This window comes from Zeugodacus cucurbitae, chromosome 4 (genome assembly GCF_028554725.1).
Source record: "Zeugodacus cucurbitae isolate PBARC_wt_2022May chromosome 4, idZeuCucr1.2, whole genome shotgun sequence".
Lineage (NCBI taxonomy): Eukaryota > Metazoa > Arthropoda > Insecta > Diptera > Tephritidae > Zeugodacus > Zeugodacus cucurbitae.
The window spans coordinates 40,523,665-40,541,723 of record NC_071669.1 but is presented as its reverse complement, the minus strand read 5'-3'; the positions used below and the strand labels follow the sequence as shown (position 1 = coordinate 40,541,723).

The window sequence follows — 18,059 nt, the reverse complement described above, 5'->3', positions numbered from 1 at the left end:
CATAGCCTATACGGATGCAAGGTCTACCGCTCCAACTATCTGACTTTAAATAATTGTTGCTTAAAATACCCGGGTTTTAATACAAGTATAATGAATAAAATTTCCAACAGGGTGCTCGTTTCACTAAATGCCCATAATATATATGAGTGTTTATAGAAGTGAGAGGTACAAAACCAACTGTTGGTAAACGCTTGGCCCTGATCTCCATTTATCTGCTCCCACCACTACACACACTCGCATTTATGCTACCATAAGAGTCCACTGCTTGCTCGACGAGCTGAGAACTTGACAATTGCCGAGGCAGTGGTGGTTGAGCAGAGTGTTGACGACGACAAATGAACAAGTTAGTGAGGTGCGATCTGCGCTGAGCGGTTTCTGCCATTTACGATGCGGCGCTTCAAATCAGTCTACAATTTGGCTTATTCGCGTTTGTTCGATCGTCGGGCGATAAGCGGATGTCTGCAAACAACTGGCAGGCAGTGAACACAAGTAAGTTGTTGTTGTTGTTAGTGACCGCACAAATGAGTGAGTGAGTAAGTGAATAAGTTGTCGCCGCCGGGCCAGAACCAGCTAGCTAGCCAGCCAGCCAGCCAGCAGACAAAGGTGGAATAAAACAAGTGGGGAGAAGAATGTATAAAACAACAGCAACAACAACAAAAGTGAAGTGAAACAAAACGCAAAACAACAAGTAAGAAACGAATAATGAACTTGTTTGTATTGCTGATGCGTTACCATTGCCAGCGATGGCTGGTTTGTTCTTGTTGAAGTATTTTGGCCACCATCATCAAAGTCCGCAGATAAATGCGTAGCAAATGTGAAAAAAACATACATGCATACATACAATATATATATATGTATGTACTACCACAAAAGTTGCAAACATGAAAGAATCTTAAGTTTAAATAAAAAATACGCTTAAGTGCCGACACAAAAATGTGACAAAGAAAAAAAAAAACAAAAAAAAAAACAAGTGAGTGAGTGACTGAGTGAGTGAAGGCATTAAATTTTATGGCACTAGGTACTAAACCAGAAAGTAAAACAACACAAACACAAAAAAAAAAAAACAAGTAGAAACTGGTACAACCGCGCTAACCGGACTGGGTGGTGCCGTGAAAAAAAAATTGCAAAAGAGTCACTACGCGTATATTTTAATCATTTCCTTATTACAATTTATGGCTTTTATCCTTTATTGTTGTTGTGCATATATATAGAATTGTGACATTTTTGTGCAATTTTAAGAACGCGTTTGTTGTTGTTGTTGTTTTCAGTAGTGCTATTTATTCACGCCTATCTAGCTGCTGATTTGTTACACAAACAATAACAAAAAAAATCGCAATATCAGCGAAAATGACAAAGTTGCCGCTGCAGCAAAGCGAATTGCAAGTGCAATTGCAGTTATCGTTGCATTCGCTGTGTGTGTGTGTGTTTTGGTTAAAATAAAATTGTTTACGAAATGATATTTGAGCTACAGATAAATGCGCTGAGCAGAAATTTCTGCATATTTGTAGCGAAATTTGCGAAAACACGTGTGAGTGATATGGATGGAATAAAACACATATGATAACAGTTGTAAATAAATATTAAAATAAAATAAATTAAGTAACAACAAATAAATAAAAAAATAATAATATTTATATTTTAATAGAATTGTGCAAATATTAAAAAAGTAGCCTTAAACAGGTACATATACATATATGTGTTTAAGTATATAAATACGTGTGCAACTCCATGCGACATGTAAGTTTACCTGCAGAAACGGCAATGGTAAATAAAACAAAATTTATCGTCGTCATCAACCGCGCACAACAGCTACAACAACAAAGTCGTCATGCTCAAGATATAAATCGCCGCTTCCCGGTGTGTGTATATGTACATTTGTATATATGTATATGTAGGCATCGTTGCATGTGTTGAGTGCTAAATGCCAGAGTGTGTTTGTGTGATTATTTCCATATAACACGTTTGTATATGTCTGTGTACATATATTATATATTCGTGTATTGATAGCAGATTTTGCTAAAAAACGTAAATATTTTAAAGCAAAACAATGAAAAAATTCAGTTGTTAACAGTCAATTGTCGATACGCTGACCAATTTCACGATCGCGGTTTTATGTACAAAAAAGTATATATATGGAAATATAATATATATAGCATAAATATAAAGAAATCCAAGTAAGTTTGTAGAGACTGTTTCAAAGCGTGAAATATGCACTTCTTATATACAAATACATATAAAAGTACATAAATATTTATAAAATATACATATATAGGTATAACCACAATATTATCGACACGCTGCATTTACAGTGCAAGCGTAAAAAAACCCAAATAAACCAAATTCAACTACAGAAAAGGCAACGAAAACAAGTAGAGCACTTGCGCACATGCACGTAATACCAGCGTTCACATATATTAATTTCTACCTTACAAACACTTGCCACACCAGCGCGCCACTACGTTGTCCGTCAAAAGCCAGCCAACCGGTCCGTAGAGCACAGTCCAACGCATCAAATCTTAACTCGTTCCATTCAATCACCATCGCAACCAACTAACCAGCCAGTCCAACTGCCAACTTCCCTAACCGCTACAAATCAGCGTTCCCCTCACAGCACTTAGCACTGACCACCACCGGTTCACTGATCGCACAGCGCCTCGAGCGTCTGACGGTCCAAACAGCTGTTGGCCTTTTTGTGGCAACTACCACCACCACCACCAACATGCTTCAGTTGCCAGCATGTAGGCAATAGCTTATGTGCTGGTGCTTGCATATGTGGTAAGTAACAATTACCGTTATGCACTGTTGCATTGCAGCACACACAAACAAATGCACGCGTGTACACATTGTTAATGTGCAATAATTTGTTTTTTTTTTTTGTTTTTGTTTTTTGTGCTACAAATTCACCTTAAATGCAATCAATAATTGCATAAACAGTTGGAAACTCTATTTTTTCGTGCAGAAGTTATATAATTTCGATATTTCTCCACATTTATAAATCAAGCTAATTTGCTACTTATCACGCTTGCATCTTCACATAATCAGTTTAATTGGAGTTTTACTAATCGATGTCTTCGAAGGTATACAAATTTGTCGATTCAAACAGTATCTTCTTCATCCAATATATACATAGAGATGTACATCTGTATATCGTGTACAAGTTTGGTATCTCAAATACTAGTTTTAAAGGCTTCTGTCATCCCACTCACTCACACTAATTTAGCTGTCACACGCATACTCTCATATACAGTACGTGAGGTGACAGGTAAGCAAATTCCTTCAGGTGTCTGCATTGCCACTGAATATACTAACTGCCGAAAGTTGTGTTAGTATTGGTGAGAAGTGTTTCCAAAGTCTGCAGACCCCGTAGGAAAACTTTCAACAAATTCAATTGAATTTTAAGAGCTTGAGTCAATGATTAATTTTAAAAGAATTCGTCACCTTTCATTACTGATATACTAAACGGTAGGGCAAATGAACTCAAAAAGACCATTTCAAGTTTGGTTCCGAGGAACATCTCCATTCCATGCAGACTCGTACTATCTATCTACAATACAAATGATATTGATTGGAACCCGTCTGAACAGGTGGGCGATGGCAAAGCTGCTCAAACCTGGAGAAGGCCGTTGGACGCTGACCTCAGACCAATAGGAAAAAGTTGAGGCGTGGGATGTGACAGAAATAGTTGGAACTCTTTCACTGTGGTCATATGCTCCTTTCAGGAGTAGCAAGAACTAGTGAATATGTATACATAGCCACAGTTAAGATAACAGTTAACAAACTATTTTTCCCCAAACTGCTTTGTTATTTATTATTATATTAATATAAGAACATTCAGTAATGAAACCCGATATATTCTTTCAATTTCTATATAATAAATTTCTTCAGAACAAGTCGATTTTCCTACTGACTCTACACTGAAAAGAGTAAATATATGTACAATATATGTGTGCACTACGAAATTCTTAAATGTACCAGACATTACGAGCACGATCGCTCTCGCCTTACTTGCTCTTGAGCGTGACTTTTCAAATAAAATGTTCTTTGACAACTCTTGTTACTCTCTTCTTGCAATCTATCTGTGCTCGATGAAATTAATTATAATTGTTTATTTCTGGTGTTGTTTTGATTTTTCACTGAACACACATAAAGTGAGCCTCATATTTACCTGCCGTTTTGTCTGGAATCAGCTTGTATTTATACATATATACAAAAAAGAGCGCAATTGTAGATCTAAGTATATGAATGTATGTGTGGAGTGACTGGTTTATAGCCTCTCTGCGACAATCACTTGCTTTGCATTTGTTGTTATTGCCATATTTTCACAATGCACTCATTATTATTGTTTTTTTTATCGAAGTTCATTTCTTAGTTAAACTGTTCTTTTTTGCCGCCTCTGCTATCTTCTAGAGTTAATTTCATTTAGTTACTGGTTTTTTCTATACTTCTATTCATAAATTACGCTCCGTTCAATACCGGTATTCGTTTTAAAGCCTTTTGTTTCACAAACTCATTCATCTTCTTTAAATTCTGCGTTAAATTTGAATATTAACAGTGTTCTCACCAATTCGTCGCGTGTAAATCAATGTTAATTAAAACGTACTTAACTGTGCATAGAGTTTCTTCGGTTTTTCATTCAAATTACGTTTAATGATTAACAAGGTGAGTTATGGGAAAATCCATTTTCAAGCTTTAAAGATTAGCAATTCTGTAGAAGATTTGTATTTACTGTAGAAACCTATGAATGTTCAAATGAAAAACCAGGTGTGGGAATTTTGTTACCCCCACCGAGGTGATAGTTTGTTTTAAAGTAAACTCACATTCATTTTTCAAGACTTATAAAGGGTGAACCACTTCAAGGTTCCCTACTTTTTTTTAAGAAAAAACACAGAAAATTCAAATGTAATGGGGAATGTTTATTATCATTCGAAGGAATATTCATTGACATTTATTTTTTAAAGATTATCTCTTCAAAATCTTGGCCGCGGCTACGTCTCAGATGGTCCATCCGTTGAGTCCAATTTGTATTGTCCGCATAGACTTTAGACTTTACATATCCCCCTAGGCATCAATCGGCTATCATTGCGTGATATCATTGCCATTGACGTTCTCACCGGCAACATTTTTGAACAAATGTGGAACGAGGATTCCACCGGCCCACAAACCACACCAAACCGTTGTGTTTTCTTGATGAAATGGCAGCTCTTGAATCTCCTCGCGTTGCTCGTCGTCCCAAACACATATTCTTTACAGAATGTGAATTTTGGTAATAAAGTTGAACAATTTGTAAACAAAGAAACCAGGACCACAAGTACCAGGATGAAGCCAACGTTAATACTTAGAGCTATTTGTACAGTACATTAATTTCTAATTAAGAAACTCTATAGAGTACTAAAAGAAATGATAAATATAGAGACTAAAAATACAATTTCGTCTTGTTAGTCACTTCGTGAGACTTAATATGCATTTACTATGAAGTTTTGACGATTCGTTTTTGTATTCACTTATAGATTATGAACCACTTTGGTGGACATAAAATGGAGATTGTAATTGAGGTAAACTTGACTATCCTGAAAATGTAAAATGGTCGGCCAAAGAGTTTTGGTTTATAAAAATAGTTTTAAAATATATATATATTAAGCACAATTTAGCTAAGGTAGGCATCTAGAGTAAAAGAACAATGTGAAAGGGACTTGAAACTCGATAAAATAAATTGTTGAAAACCTCTTCACTATTTTTATTTGAGACTATTTTTACAATATTTCCCCTTCTATATTGACCTTGAACAATAACCTTTTACTACAATATGAACTGAATAATCCAATGATACAACTTTGACATCTGAGACTTTATGCTAATACTAGCACTAAACAGCAAAGCATAATTCTTGATCTTCGGCAGCCACATTTTCAATTATTATTCTTAAATCTTAATACAAAATTTTCCAAGCTGAAAATGTAATTGAAGAAAAACGGTTTTAATTTTGCAATTACAACTCTGTTTGAGTTGTTATTTGAGTTAATAACTGAAATTGTCGTTTATATAATAGATTTTTATGCAGCTGTTGGTCAGCAGTAAAGCCAACTATTTATTACTTGCAGCAAGGGTGTGCATGTGTGTAGCACATTAACATCAACAGCTACGCAACAAATGTGCAACAAGACGTCCGAATGGCATGCCACCAAGCAGGAAGCATGTTGCGTCTCTTCGTCTGGTTTCGAAGCTGGTTTTACCGCCTGTCCGATTACCATTACCAGCCTGACTGACTCTCAATCGATCCGGTTATTTCTCCAACGCGAAACCATGGTCGTTCGATTTTTATTCACTGCATGATCGTATATCCGCATTATAACTCTATGAAAAGCCACATACATAGGTGTATGTGTGTATGTATGTATGTTTCATGTTTAACTCCTTTTGTATCGTATTACGTCGACTAATAAATTGCGTTTTGTTCATGAAACGTTGATCGACGAGCTCATATGTACATCGACCGGTACTGGCATCGCCAATATTATGCAATTTTAATTTACCAACACACATGCAGACCCAATTTACAAGTTGTTTTTAGGATTGGGCTCTTGAATAAAATATTTACTCCTTCCTAACCCTATACGATTTAAATTAGCTTCGTCAAAAAGATTTGTTTTGTTAGAGCTAGAAAATTTCGAGTTTCCTTAGTCTAGTCTAACCTTCAGAAATTAAATAACCACAATCTCTCTCTGAAAATCTGCAATAAAGATCAACATTTTATAAAACACAGACATATGGAAGCAGACCAAAAACAAGATGCAATGACCCACCCAAGTAGTGCCTATGAGCGGAGAGCGGAAAACTATCTCGCGACTCATCGTCTGCAGTAGAAGTACATGAGATCAAACAAGATTAGGCTAGATTTAGAGAAATTCAGATATTACTTCCAGTATATGATTCCACTCCATAGAAAGTTTGAGAGTTTCTTCACTATTAATAACGGGTGATCTAATTAAAGGTTTCAGTGTTGTTTGGCATATCATGAACAACGTTTACAAATTGTTCAACTTTATTGCGAAAATTCAGGGTCTGTGATCGTGATCTCGACGACATTTGGTTTCATCAAGACGACGCTACTTCCCACACATCGCAACAATCAATGGACTTATTGAGAGAACACTTCGGTGAACAGATAATTTCACGTTTTGGGTCTGTCCATTTGCCACTAAGATCGTGTGATATCATACCGTTAGACTTTTTCCTGTGGGGATATGTTAAATCTAAAGTCTATGCGGACAATCCCTTGGAGCAAAACATCACACGTATCATTCGGCAGTTATCAGTCGAAATGTACGAACGACTCATCGAAAATTGTACTCAACGGATGGACCATCTGAGACGTTGTCGCGCCCAACATTTTAAAGAGAGAGAGAAAAAATAGATTCCAAACAATGTTCTTCAAACTCCTGATGTACAAGGTTGATAGGTTACCTAAATAGATAATCCATAATAACCCTTTTCTAACTTACATACGAGTATAGCCTCCGTAATCACCTAAACATCTTACAACTACACGTACATAAGTACTAAGATTCTCATTGTCACAGTCACCCCATTTATGTAATGTACGCACTAACAAAAAGAAAGCATTTAAATCCACTTCGACTATGTGCTAATCCCACAAAGTATTTTGCAAATCTAAGCTTAGTTGTCAACACTGAGAAAAATATCTGAGTGTATTCAAACATTTTATAACCCGTTAGCATCATTGGTAGTGTGGAGGTTTGTGAATTCAGCGGTTGGCTATGTCAGAGCTTATTGCATTTTACACTCAGAGCTTTGATACTCTTGCAGAAGGCGAGTATTTTAACCATAAACTTAAAACATCTTCTATTTACCGGATAATATGAATTTGCCCACTCCCCATAATGAGATGTTTTTCGAAGGTTTAATTTTGCTTTCCGACCTTTTATCTTTTCCTACCTATGGTCGTACAACTCATTCCCTTTTCAAGATTACGTGATTTTGGCACTTTAACAAGTGGCCTTCAATAACGAGATACTATATTATTTAATTAAGTTTAATAATGTATTAGTCGAAATTATTAATCTAATTCCTGAATTCTAACGAGCTAATGATATACATGGAAACCTCTACTTAAGGACACCTCCATTGAGCGAACATTTTTTCGTGCACCTAGTTAAATTTTTAGAACAAATGACGCTCTCTTAGGCGGTTAAAAATCGCTCACGGTGAGTGTAGAGATTTGAGTGTAATCCTATGTTGTCTAATTTATTTACGACGAATATTGATTCTATTCTATGAAAAGCTGTTTTAAAATCGGGAAATATCTTTATTGTAATCATTTTTTTCGATATGATTTACATATATCCAAGACAGACAGAGCAGGAATTAAAGTCGCATTTATTACACTTACAATACACTCTAACCGGATCGTAAAAATTTCACATCAACAGATATACTTTATATGTTCATCATGGACATATTTGAATAGTTCAACCGATATGAATTCACAAAGGTATTTATTGACATTTTTAACACTTTAGTCACCCGATTACTATTCGAACTATATACATATATAATAAAGCGAAAATTCCAATTATTGCTCATCTTCGACTTTGCGACATCGAACTGACAATTACACTGTGATAGCTTTTTTCCAAAAAAAAAAAGACAAGACCAAATTCTACGGTTTCCCCCTATTTCGGGTCCTACGAATCGAACTGCATCATTACTTTTTTGAGTTACAATCATGGTTTCATACAAAATTTTTTTTTGAAGTTTTTCATCAAAGTGGCCCATTGTAAGAGAAAGGCACTTTTTTCTTCGGTCTCTAACTTTTTTAATGTTGACTTTTTTGGTAAACTTTCTTTGGCAAAGCTTCTCAGAATAAGTCTGTCTTTAAGTTCTTAGAGGACTGTAAACCCCAAAATCAATGTTTTTTGTGTCCTTAGAGCCAATATGTCGAAAAAACTGAAATTTAATCCATTTTTTTAATGATTTTGCCCTCAGGCTTCGTCAATATTTTAATTTACCCTTTGATACTTATACATTAAGTGACATCTTGTAATAGTAAGAAACTTAAGCAAAGACAACGTTCTGAGAAAACTAACCATTAGAAAAAAAAAACTTAACAAAATTTGTATTTTTTAAAAAAGCTACACTAACTATGTTTGTATGCTATTTTATTCTTTTTGTATCTTATAACTGTTATCAATAAGTATCATAAATTTGTACACAATATTTAAATTAAATTTAATAAGACATCTATCAATGTCCACACAAATCAGCAAGCAACGAGTCAAGCTTTTTTCCGCTGTACCAATGCTCAAGGGGGCGGCGACTTGATGAAATCTTTCTCCATGCTCATCGGATTCAGTCGGAACTTGCTGCTCAAAATGGTCCTTGTGATGGTGAAAGAAATAAATTTTTAAGGACATATTCACACCTATTTCTTCAAAAGCGTATACCATGTCATATACATATTTTTTCCAATCTTCAGACCGGTGCATTCCTAAGCAATGGTTTATAATGTGATGGGGTGTCACTTAATGTATAAGTATCAAAGGGTAAATTAAAATATTGACGAAACCTGAGGGCAAAAACATTAAAAAAATGGATTAAATTTCAGTTTTTTTTACATATTGGCTATAAGGACACAACAAACATTGATTTTGGGGTTTCCAGTCATCTAAGAACTTAAAGACGGACTTATTCTGAGAAGCTTTGCCGAAGAAAGTTTACCAAAAAAGTCAACATTAAAAAAGTTAGAGACCGAAGAAAAGAGTGCCTTTCTTTTACAATGGGCCACTTTGATGAAAAACTTCAAAAAGAAATTTTGTATGAAACCATGATTGTAACTCAAAAAAGTAATGATGCAGTTCGATTCGTAGGACCCGAAATAGGGGGAAACCGTCGAATTTGGTCTTGTCTTTTTTTTGACTATGACAGTGTTATTAATATAGGTCAGTCTATATGCATTAACTCACGTTAAATCGATTTATACAACTTTCCCTCTAACCACGCGGATAGTAAAATATTTGATATTTCGCGGTAAGTGCATCTTATCTAAACTTCAAAACCACTAGACCAAGTGGAATGCCAGTGCAAATATAACTTTTGTTTAAATCAATTAACTTTTTAACATGTACCAGCTGTGGGGAACCCCCAACACTAGTTGCAGAAAACATTCTTTACACAAGAATTTCATTACCTCAGCGAAAAAAATGGCAAGTGTTACAAATAACAGCAAAGTGTGGCGAATAGAAAATGAATGAAAGTAACAGCAACAATTGTGTTGTTGGGAAGAAAACATTCCGCGAATATGCTCATTCATGAGCACCTACTGCGCATCTAATTAATCGAAGTTTGTGCACCAAGTACGCCAGGCGGGTGAGTGTCGGAAGTTGGCGGCTAGTGCAGTGTGCCTTACACCGCATTAGTGAATGTGAGAAAGAAGTTAGATGGATTGCACACTGTTCTAACGGCACATTCAAACTTTGCTGTTGGTTTGCAGAAGAACCGTTTAATTGTGGACCTTTCAGAGTCTCAGAACTGAAAGAAAAGTAATGGTACAACTGATTATAAGCGTTTGAAATCAGTGAAGTAGTAAAGCGTTCATGAAATTTCAAGAAAAGAAAACACACATTAAAAGATATTTTACGCGAAAGCAAGAAGACTCTTTCAAAAACTATTTTCGGACGAAATCTATTTAAAATGCGTTCGAGGACATAAAAAGATTTGCGTAAGTGTTTTTGCTAATTCAATTATTTTTTTTATTTCTTTCCCATTGCAGTCCCATCGCAGAGGCGATTAAAGAGTGCTAAATGTGCTCGTCGCCGTTTCGGTGATCCCTGCCTAATAATGTATAGACTGAACTAACTAAGGCAACCACACACTTACTTACATTCACACAAAAGCACATAAATAGGACTTTTATAAGTTGTGCACATGAGAGCAAACCATTACTATTTTCATAAGCATTGTGATCAGTTCAAAAAACATAAAAGACATTTTCAAAATACGCAGACTTAAAAGAAATAAGACAACACAAAAAACAAAAAACAAAAAACAAGAATACGACAGAAAAATGCACGAGCTCTTCACGAAAGTACTGTCCAAACGTGATCTATCCCGTGCTGGCGATCTATTCTCGGTACCAGATTCGGAAATCGTCAACGACATCAGCGAAGTGGTAAGCTCTAAGTAATATTATTTTAGCTGACTTTATATAGTATTTAGTGGAATCTTATATAAAAACGCAACTTTATTTTTTATTTTCTTTGAAAGCTTTCCGACATCAGTCCGATCATTTCACACCCGGACTATCTCAAAAACAATAATGATCAGTCGGTGGTGGAGATTTGCGTTACTCGCGTGCTCTCTTGCATACGCGAGACAAAGACTGCAGAACGTTATTGTGCTGCATTGGTGGATTTATTGAAGACATGCTTGTTGTGGAACCTACAGCCGGCTGGCACGGCCAAAGAGGAACCACCACATGCCAAAATTGCCGCTGACATTATTTCGAGTATATTTTTGGTAAGATCTTGACACTACCACAATATAGTTTGCCATTGTAAGCGGTATTCTGAATAGTTTCGCGATCAGAATCAGTTAAATCAAAAATTCCCTTAATGTTAGTAACGCTACTATTAATATATCGATTTATCTACTTGCAGAACTATGACAAAAAGGAGCTGATGAAGATCTCTCTGCCGGTTGCAGTGCAGTTTCTGCCGAAAGGCAATCGTGAATTGTCCCGAAACTTGGCAAGTTATCTCTCATTGGCAGCCATCGACTACGCCTACTTGCTAAGCCCACATGTTACTTCAATAATGGACTCCATTATGGCTGGTAAGCTCTATCATATGCTGAATGAATAGACTACATAAAGAAATATACATGTATCGTATATACGCAATATTTACAGGTAATTTCGGATTATTGCGCGTGCTCTCACAAATTTACGAGGTTTCGCCGGATGAGGTATCGCCACACGCACCCGTTCTGGTAGGGCTGCTGCCACAATGTGACTCACAGGAAAAACTAGCTGTTTTACAACTCTATTTGCTTATTGCGCAAAAGACACCTGCGGTGAGTGAGAGAGAACCCCATTACTCAGCGGGAAATTGTATCAAAGATTTTAATTAATTAATATTGTATATGCTCGCATAATTCTAATTAGGTACTAGAAAGCTGTGTGCCACGTCTATGTGAATTATTGTACGACAATGAAACGGCGACAATAACAATGCAGATTTTACTGAAAATTTCCGAGCATCGTCCACTTTTGATTGTTGAGCACTGGGAAAAAATCAAAGCGGCCAGCAAGGCGCATCCGAATACGGTTTCATTGGCAGCGCAAATACTCGCTTCGGCCGGACGCACAAACAAGGTGAGAATTAAGAAGTGAATACCATTTATATGGTAGTTAACGATTTCTCTACCTTTTTTTATGCCTTAAGGAACATGCACAGTATGCACTGGATTTTGTTTTAGAACACTTGCCACATGCAGATCGCACATCACAGACGAATTTACTACAAGAAGCCACCAAGTTATGCTCATCGTTCCCCATTTTGTTCACCGATAAAGTGCTCGCTTGTGTACGTCAAAAGAACGCACTAAGGTAATCTAAACGAGTTGAATTACATATACAAAGAAATACATAAATACAACTATTTTTACAGTCAACAGAAACTATCCACATCCGACGTTAATATGGATGTTAGCAATAAGACTTCAGGTGGCGTGACGATCGTGAATTTGAATAGCCCGACAGAGCCTCCACCGCCTACACCCACTGCCGCAGCTGCAGTGGTGGCCACAGTGCTGAATACAGCAGCAACAGCCAATCATAGCAATGTGCCCAACACCTCAGCCACATCGATACCAATCACTGCCGAACCAATTACCAGCCCAACAACCGTCTCGATAGCCACAGCCCATGCCACTACAGGTCGCATGCACAAGAGCAAAAATAAGAGCCGCAGCAGCCCCAGCAGTCCAAAGGATGGTAGTCGCAAGGCGCTACTAAGCGCACATTTAAAAATTTGTAAGTGAAAACAAAGTCCAAGTAAGATTTTGACTTACAACAGCACAACCACTATTTTAGCAACAGCACAACCAACTGCCATCAACACAAACACAATGGTTATACATCAGAGTCATAACGCAGCTGTGACAGGTGCACCGGCGCTTGTGCCGCCCACCCCACCACATACCGGCTATACGCGTCGCGTCAAGCTCGGCGACTCACGCAGCACAGGTCGACTGCACCCGACCGGCAATACACATCGCAGCATGACACGTCTCAATGTGGCAGGCGGATCAGTGGGTGGGCTACACAAAAGCATGACGCGTCTAAGCTCATCACAACATATCAACCAAAATGGTGGTTCAAGTTCAAACAATGCAAACAATTCGCAATCTAGCGGCAATGTGGTGGTACAGACGCCTACAGGTGCCAGCACAACAACAGTGGGCGCGGGTGCTTTGCCCAAAACGCCGACTAGCCCTAGCAGTCCAGGATATGTGACACCTGTACCGCCGCTGAGCAACAATGTCATTATTACGGGCCACAATAAATGGGGTATTCCCTCAACACAGGTGACATCAGGTGGTGTCACGGTGACCACATCTCCAACTAAAGTCAGACCACACTCACAGGGCCCCACTACGCTACTCAACTCGAGCACTGCATTGCTAAAATATAGTACGGATGCATTAAATCAATCAATTGGTGAGTTCAAAATCAACAGTATTTCATTATTATATCAAATACAATTAAGTATAATCATTGCATCATATAAAGATGGGCATAGACCAACTCAAATGGTCTTTATATTGAGGACCGTCCTTACGAAATATCTCAAATATAGAATCAGAAGGTCAATTAGGATAGACTAGCAATATCCAATATTAAATTAATGTTATACTGTAAATCTGAAATTGGGCTCAGTAACCGAATGAAAGTCATTAAAGAATGATATAGCAATAGTAGTGATGTTTGAACGATCTCATTTGTAATAAACTATTATAAATATTTGTATACCAGTCACCGAACCAAAATTTTATTTACATATATCTCCACCGCAGGTTCAATATCCATACCACAGAATCCAGTTTCAGTGCATCACGCATCGCCGGCACTGCCTCAACAGAACAATGGAAATCAGAAGTCTGTAATGAAATTACCGGTGAATGGAAATGTAAGCACTGCAAATATTTGTGCGCCATAGCGTATGAGTACATGTTACACATGCGACTAAGAAATTCTAATATAACTTCTTTCAAATAGAGCACACATGAGGTGATCGTCTCCGGTCCCACAACCAATATGACACCACGACGAAACAACAACAACACCAGTCGTACGCTACTCAATGCAAATAATAGCTGCATTTTGGATCAACGTACAAGCACCTTTGAGCCCTATCAGATCATGCGCGATCCGGTGCAACAGTTTTGTGAAAAACATTTCGGTTCTATTAAATCGTATATGGATGATGTATCGCAGTCGTTGCCGCCGCCGACGCGCTGCAGCATTGAAGGTTAGCTTGCAACAATTCATATATGAATAACATAAGAGAAAGTACATCAGAACAGAGTACGGAGTATATGAAAAAAAAAATACTATTTTTAGAAAATTATCCCGATTTTCTCTGTGTGTTGATGTTGTCTCAGTACTAAATTATAACAAGAAAATAATTCACAAAAGCATGCGTTAAATTAATTATATTTTCCTCAATTTTGACCCACTCCTTCCCTCACTGCACAATGATCATTTATTCCTTTTTACGCCATCCCATCATTTGCTTTTAATCGATTTCCGTTATTCCTGAAATAATTTAATTTTTATTTTCTCATTCTCGTCTCGTTCTTGCTGCACCGCTGTTATGTCTGTACTGCATATGTATTTCTATATATATGTTTGTTTGTGTACTTCGTCTGTCGCCGTCTACCATCAAACTATCGCTGTTTATTTCCACTTTTCGCCACCTCTGTTACTTACGTCAAAAAGTTTCGAATGAATTTGCAGAGCGTCGCACCAAAAAGGTGGCCAAACTTCACTTCGCCTGCCAGATACGCGGTCCACACTGTATGTACTCGAAGACCTGCTTTACAATGCGCACGCGCAACCCCAAGACCTGGATACATTTGATGTTCTTAGATTTTCAAGTGCGACATTATGTAAGTAATAAATTTAAGTAATATCCTTAAATATATTAAATTTAGAGAACATTTTTAATAATAATGAGCCAAATACTAATTGCTCGTCTTTTGAGTTAATTCTAACCATACCGGTTATAGCCGCAACATTTTTGAGACTGGCTTCTTTAGAATTGTCTTTTTTAATCAATTCGAATTAAGAAGGTATGCATAATGGATATCTAAAACCCTATTTGAAGGAAAAGTAAAAAAATGTCATCAAAGTCATAGAGGGGTAGGCCGAAAGAATTAGCTGTTTCGTTGAGGTTCGACCGTAGAGGAAGGATTTTAGTTGCGGGTTAGTAGGAATTAGTGGGTATGTGAAGAGTTCGTTAGTAATATCCGGAGTATTTTCACGCATGACAAGAGTAAGGGTCTAGTCTGGATAAGTAGGGGTTTAAAATCTACATATGTATATATAAATTTCATGTCACGTTGTTTGTCCGGCATTAGCGCCTAAACTACTGAACCGATTTTAATGAAATTTTGCACGCGCCTGCAGTTTTGTCCAACTTAAAAGATAGGATTTATATTAAAAATTTTAGTCGCAATGTCCATTCGTCTGCCCATTCGGTCAATCGTTAAATAAAAAGTGATATAACAAAGCTACAATTTAAGCTATAAAATTCGGAACAAATGATCTAGGTACGGAAGGGCATATGTGGTTAATTGTTTGGTAAACAACTAAAACTGATGGAAAACTTGTAAAGTAGTGAAAGTTGTAGTCTCTTCTCAAGATAGTAGAGAAATGCTTCACTACAAAATAGACTAGGACGTAACACTTCCCACTACTTCTTTGACAGCTTTGATCCAAATTGGATGTATATTATTTTGACAACCTTATGTACTTTTGACAATGATAATAACGCATGATACAACTTCAAATTGATTCCTCAGCACAAATATCATTATCAGCACAAATATCATTAATCTAATTTAGTAATCCCGATACTTTGGCTGTTGACAACATTAACTTCAAGATAAAGCAATAGCTACAAAATTTTGTCTGTATTTTTAAATAATTAGTTACTCCCTAAATAATTTCACTTTATCAGATAGTTAACTACAAGTTAATTTATATATACCTTATCCACAGCGATGCGTGGCCCGACCACTAGTAAGAAATATAAAATAAGAGGCTAATGATAAAAAGACGGACTGTTGATAATTTTCATACACATAAACCACACACAGTAATCTCAAGCTAGCATCTTATTATGTTTTGAAATCTATCACAGACTCTAACATGTAATTAATCGGTATACCACCTTCCTTAAAGATATCGTCTATATTAAATATATTTTATTATCTCTCTCTCTCAAACTCTTTCTCTAGGTTAAAGAGAAAACCGTTTTAAGTACACGTGAGCCCGGCATAAGCAATTTGAAGAACATTTGGCAAATACTTAAGTGCGAAAACCGCAGCTTCACCGAATTGGTCACCAGTCAGTTTCCCAACGCAAAGGTTTGTAGTTATCGTCTATTATACATATGTTAAAGATTGTATATTATTATTTTTCTTATTTCTACAGGATCGTGAGATTCTCGTCAATGAATTGCGTCACTCTGGCTTTTTGGATGTTTTCGAAGTGTCCAAAACGGACACCTCCAACCCGAATTGTAACGAATTGGAATATCAATGGGGCTGTCTGTTATGTAATCATCCCGATAAGGCAGTTGGGTTTCTCAACGGCAGCAATCAGCCAATGATCGAGGGGCAACTGAAAGAGAAGAAAGGCAAATGGCGTCTATTTCGCCGTTGGCGCACAAGATATTTTACGCTCTCTGGCGCACATTTATCATGTAAAGGATCGGTAAGCTAAAATTATTATTACCAAAGGGATTTCTTTACAAATACAATTTGTCTCTAAAATCTAATCCTCACAGAGTGGTGGCGAAAGCATTGACGTTAATCAAATACGCTCCGTTAAGGTATCGCGCGGTGCTCGCAACATACCAAAAGCATTCGAAATATTCACCGCCGATCAGACATTAATACTCAAACCCAAGGACGGCAAAAATGCCGAGGAATGGGTGCAATGCCTAAGCATTGTGGTGGCGCATTCGCAGGCCCGTGATAATCCCACTGTGAAAACAAATAGTCTGCCCGCACGTGGCATGGGCAGCAGCAAGCCATCGTTTTAGTAAAACATATATTAATAGTATATATAATTTAATTTATAGAGATTTTTCTTATTTAAATACAAAAGTAAGCTTCAAAAGACAAAAGACATTATCTTTATAAATACATATATATATATATATATATATACATATTTACAATAAGTTGTTACAAAAAATACAAAAATTTATGAAAAGACAAAAGACGCTCAAAAAAGAATTTAAGGACTACAAATGTTTAACACTTATATATATACATACATACATACGTACGTAATTCGTCTCCAATAAATTACACAATATAAATTACAGGTTTTATATTTTACCGTTATCGCTATATACATAGACCTGTGTATGAGTACTTAATTTTTGAATAATTATATGGCAACTACTTAAAACGTTCTTGTTTATTTTAGATAATATATTAAGTAACTAAAATATTTATTATAAAATAATTAATCGAATAAATGTTGATATACATATTTGATATTTTTATACAAAATAAATTCAAAGTTAATACATATTGTATCTATATACTACTAATTGATGGATCGAGCGTTTTCTCTCCCTCTTGTAACCTGCGTGTTGATGTGTAGAAAATCGTTCGAAGATGAATTCGAAGGTATTAATTACAAACAAAGAATACAGCGCTATCAAATTAAGTAATAGTTTGACGTTTTAGTATTTGCATAATTCAACACAACTTCTTAAATAATTTCATAAAAATACTCCGCC

The 18,059-nt window shown here is 36.5% G+C and overlaps 1 protein-coding gene across 5 annotated transcripts; it reads left to right on the top strand.

Moving 5' to 3' along the window:
• Positions 1-327: 327 nt before the first annotated feature.
• On the top strand, positions 328-17,852 carry LOC105214871 (protein melted). Of its 5 annotated transcripts, none has more exons than XM_011188544.3 (15): positions 328-489; positions 10,787-11,185; positions 11,281-11,532; positions 11,673-11,847; positions 11,924-12,087; positions 12,179-12,388; positions 12,459-12,622; positions 12,684-13,048; positions 13,109-13,735; positions 14,092-14,204; positions 14,294-14,546; positions 15,035-15,186; positions 16,540-16,668; positions 16,736-17,017; positions 17,091-17,852. In XM_011188544.3, exons 2-15 carry the CDS (start codon positions 11,081-11,083, stop codon positions 17,346-17,348), a joined length of 3,249 nt encoding a protein of 1,082 aa, XP_011186846.1. In that variant the 5' UTR covers positions 328-489; positions 10,787-11,080; the 3' UTR covers positions 17,349-17,852. The 5 variants fall into 5 exon arrangements, with proteins under 5 accessions (XP_011186846.1, XP_011186844.1, XP_028897899.1 ...); XM_011188542.3 differs by having other exon boundaries at positions 15,017-15,186; XM_029042066.2 differs by having other exon boundaries at positions 345-688; positions 15,017-15,186.
• The last annotated feature ends 207 nt before the right edge of the window (positions 17,853-18,059 follow it).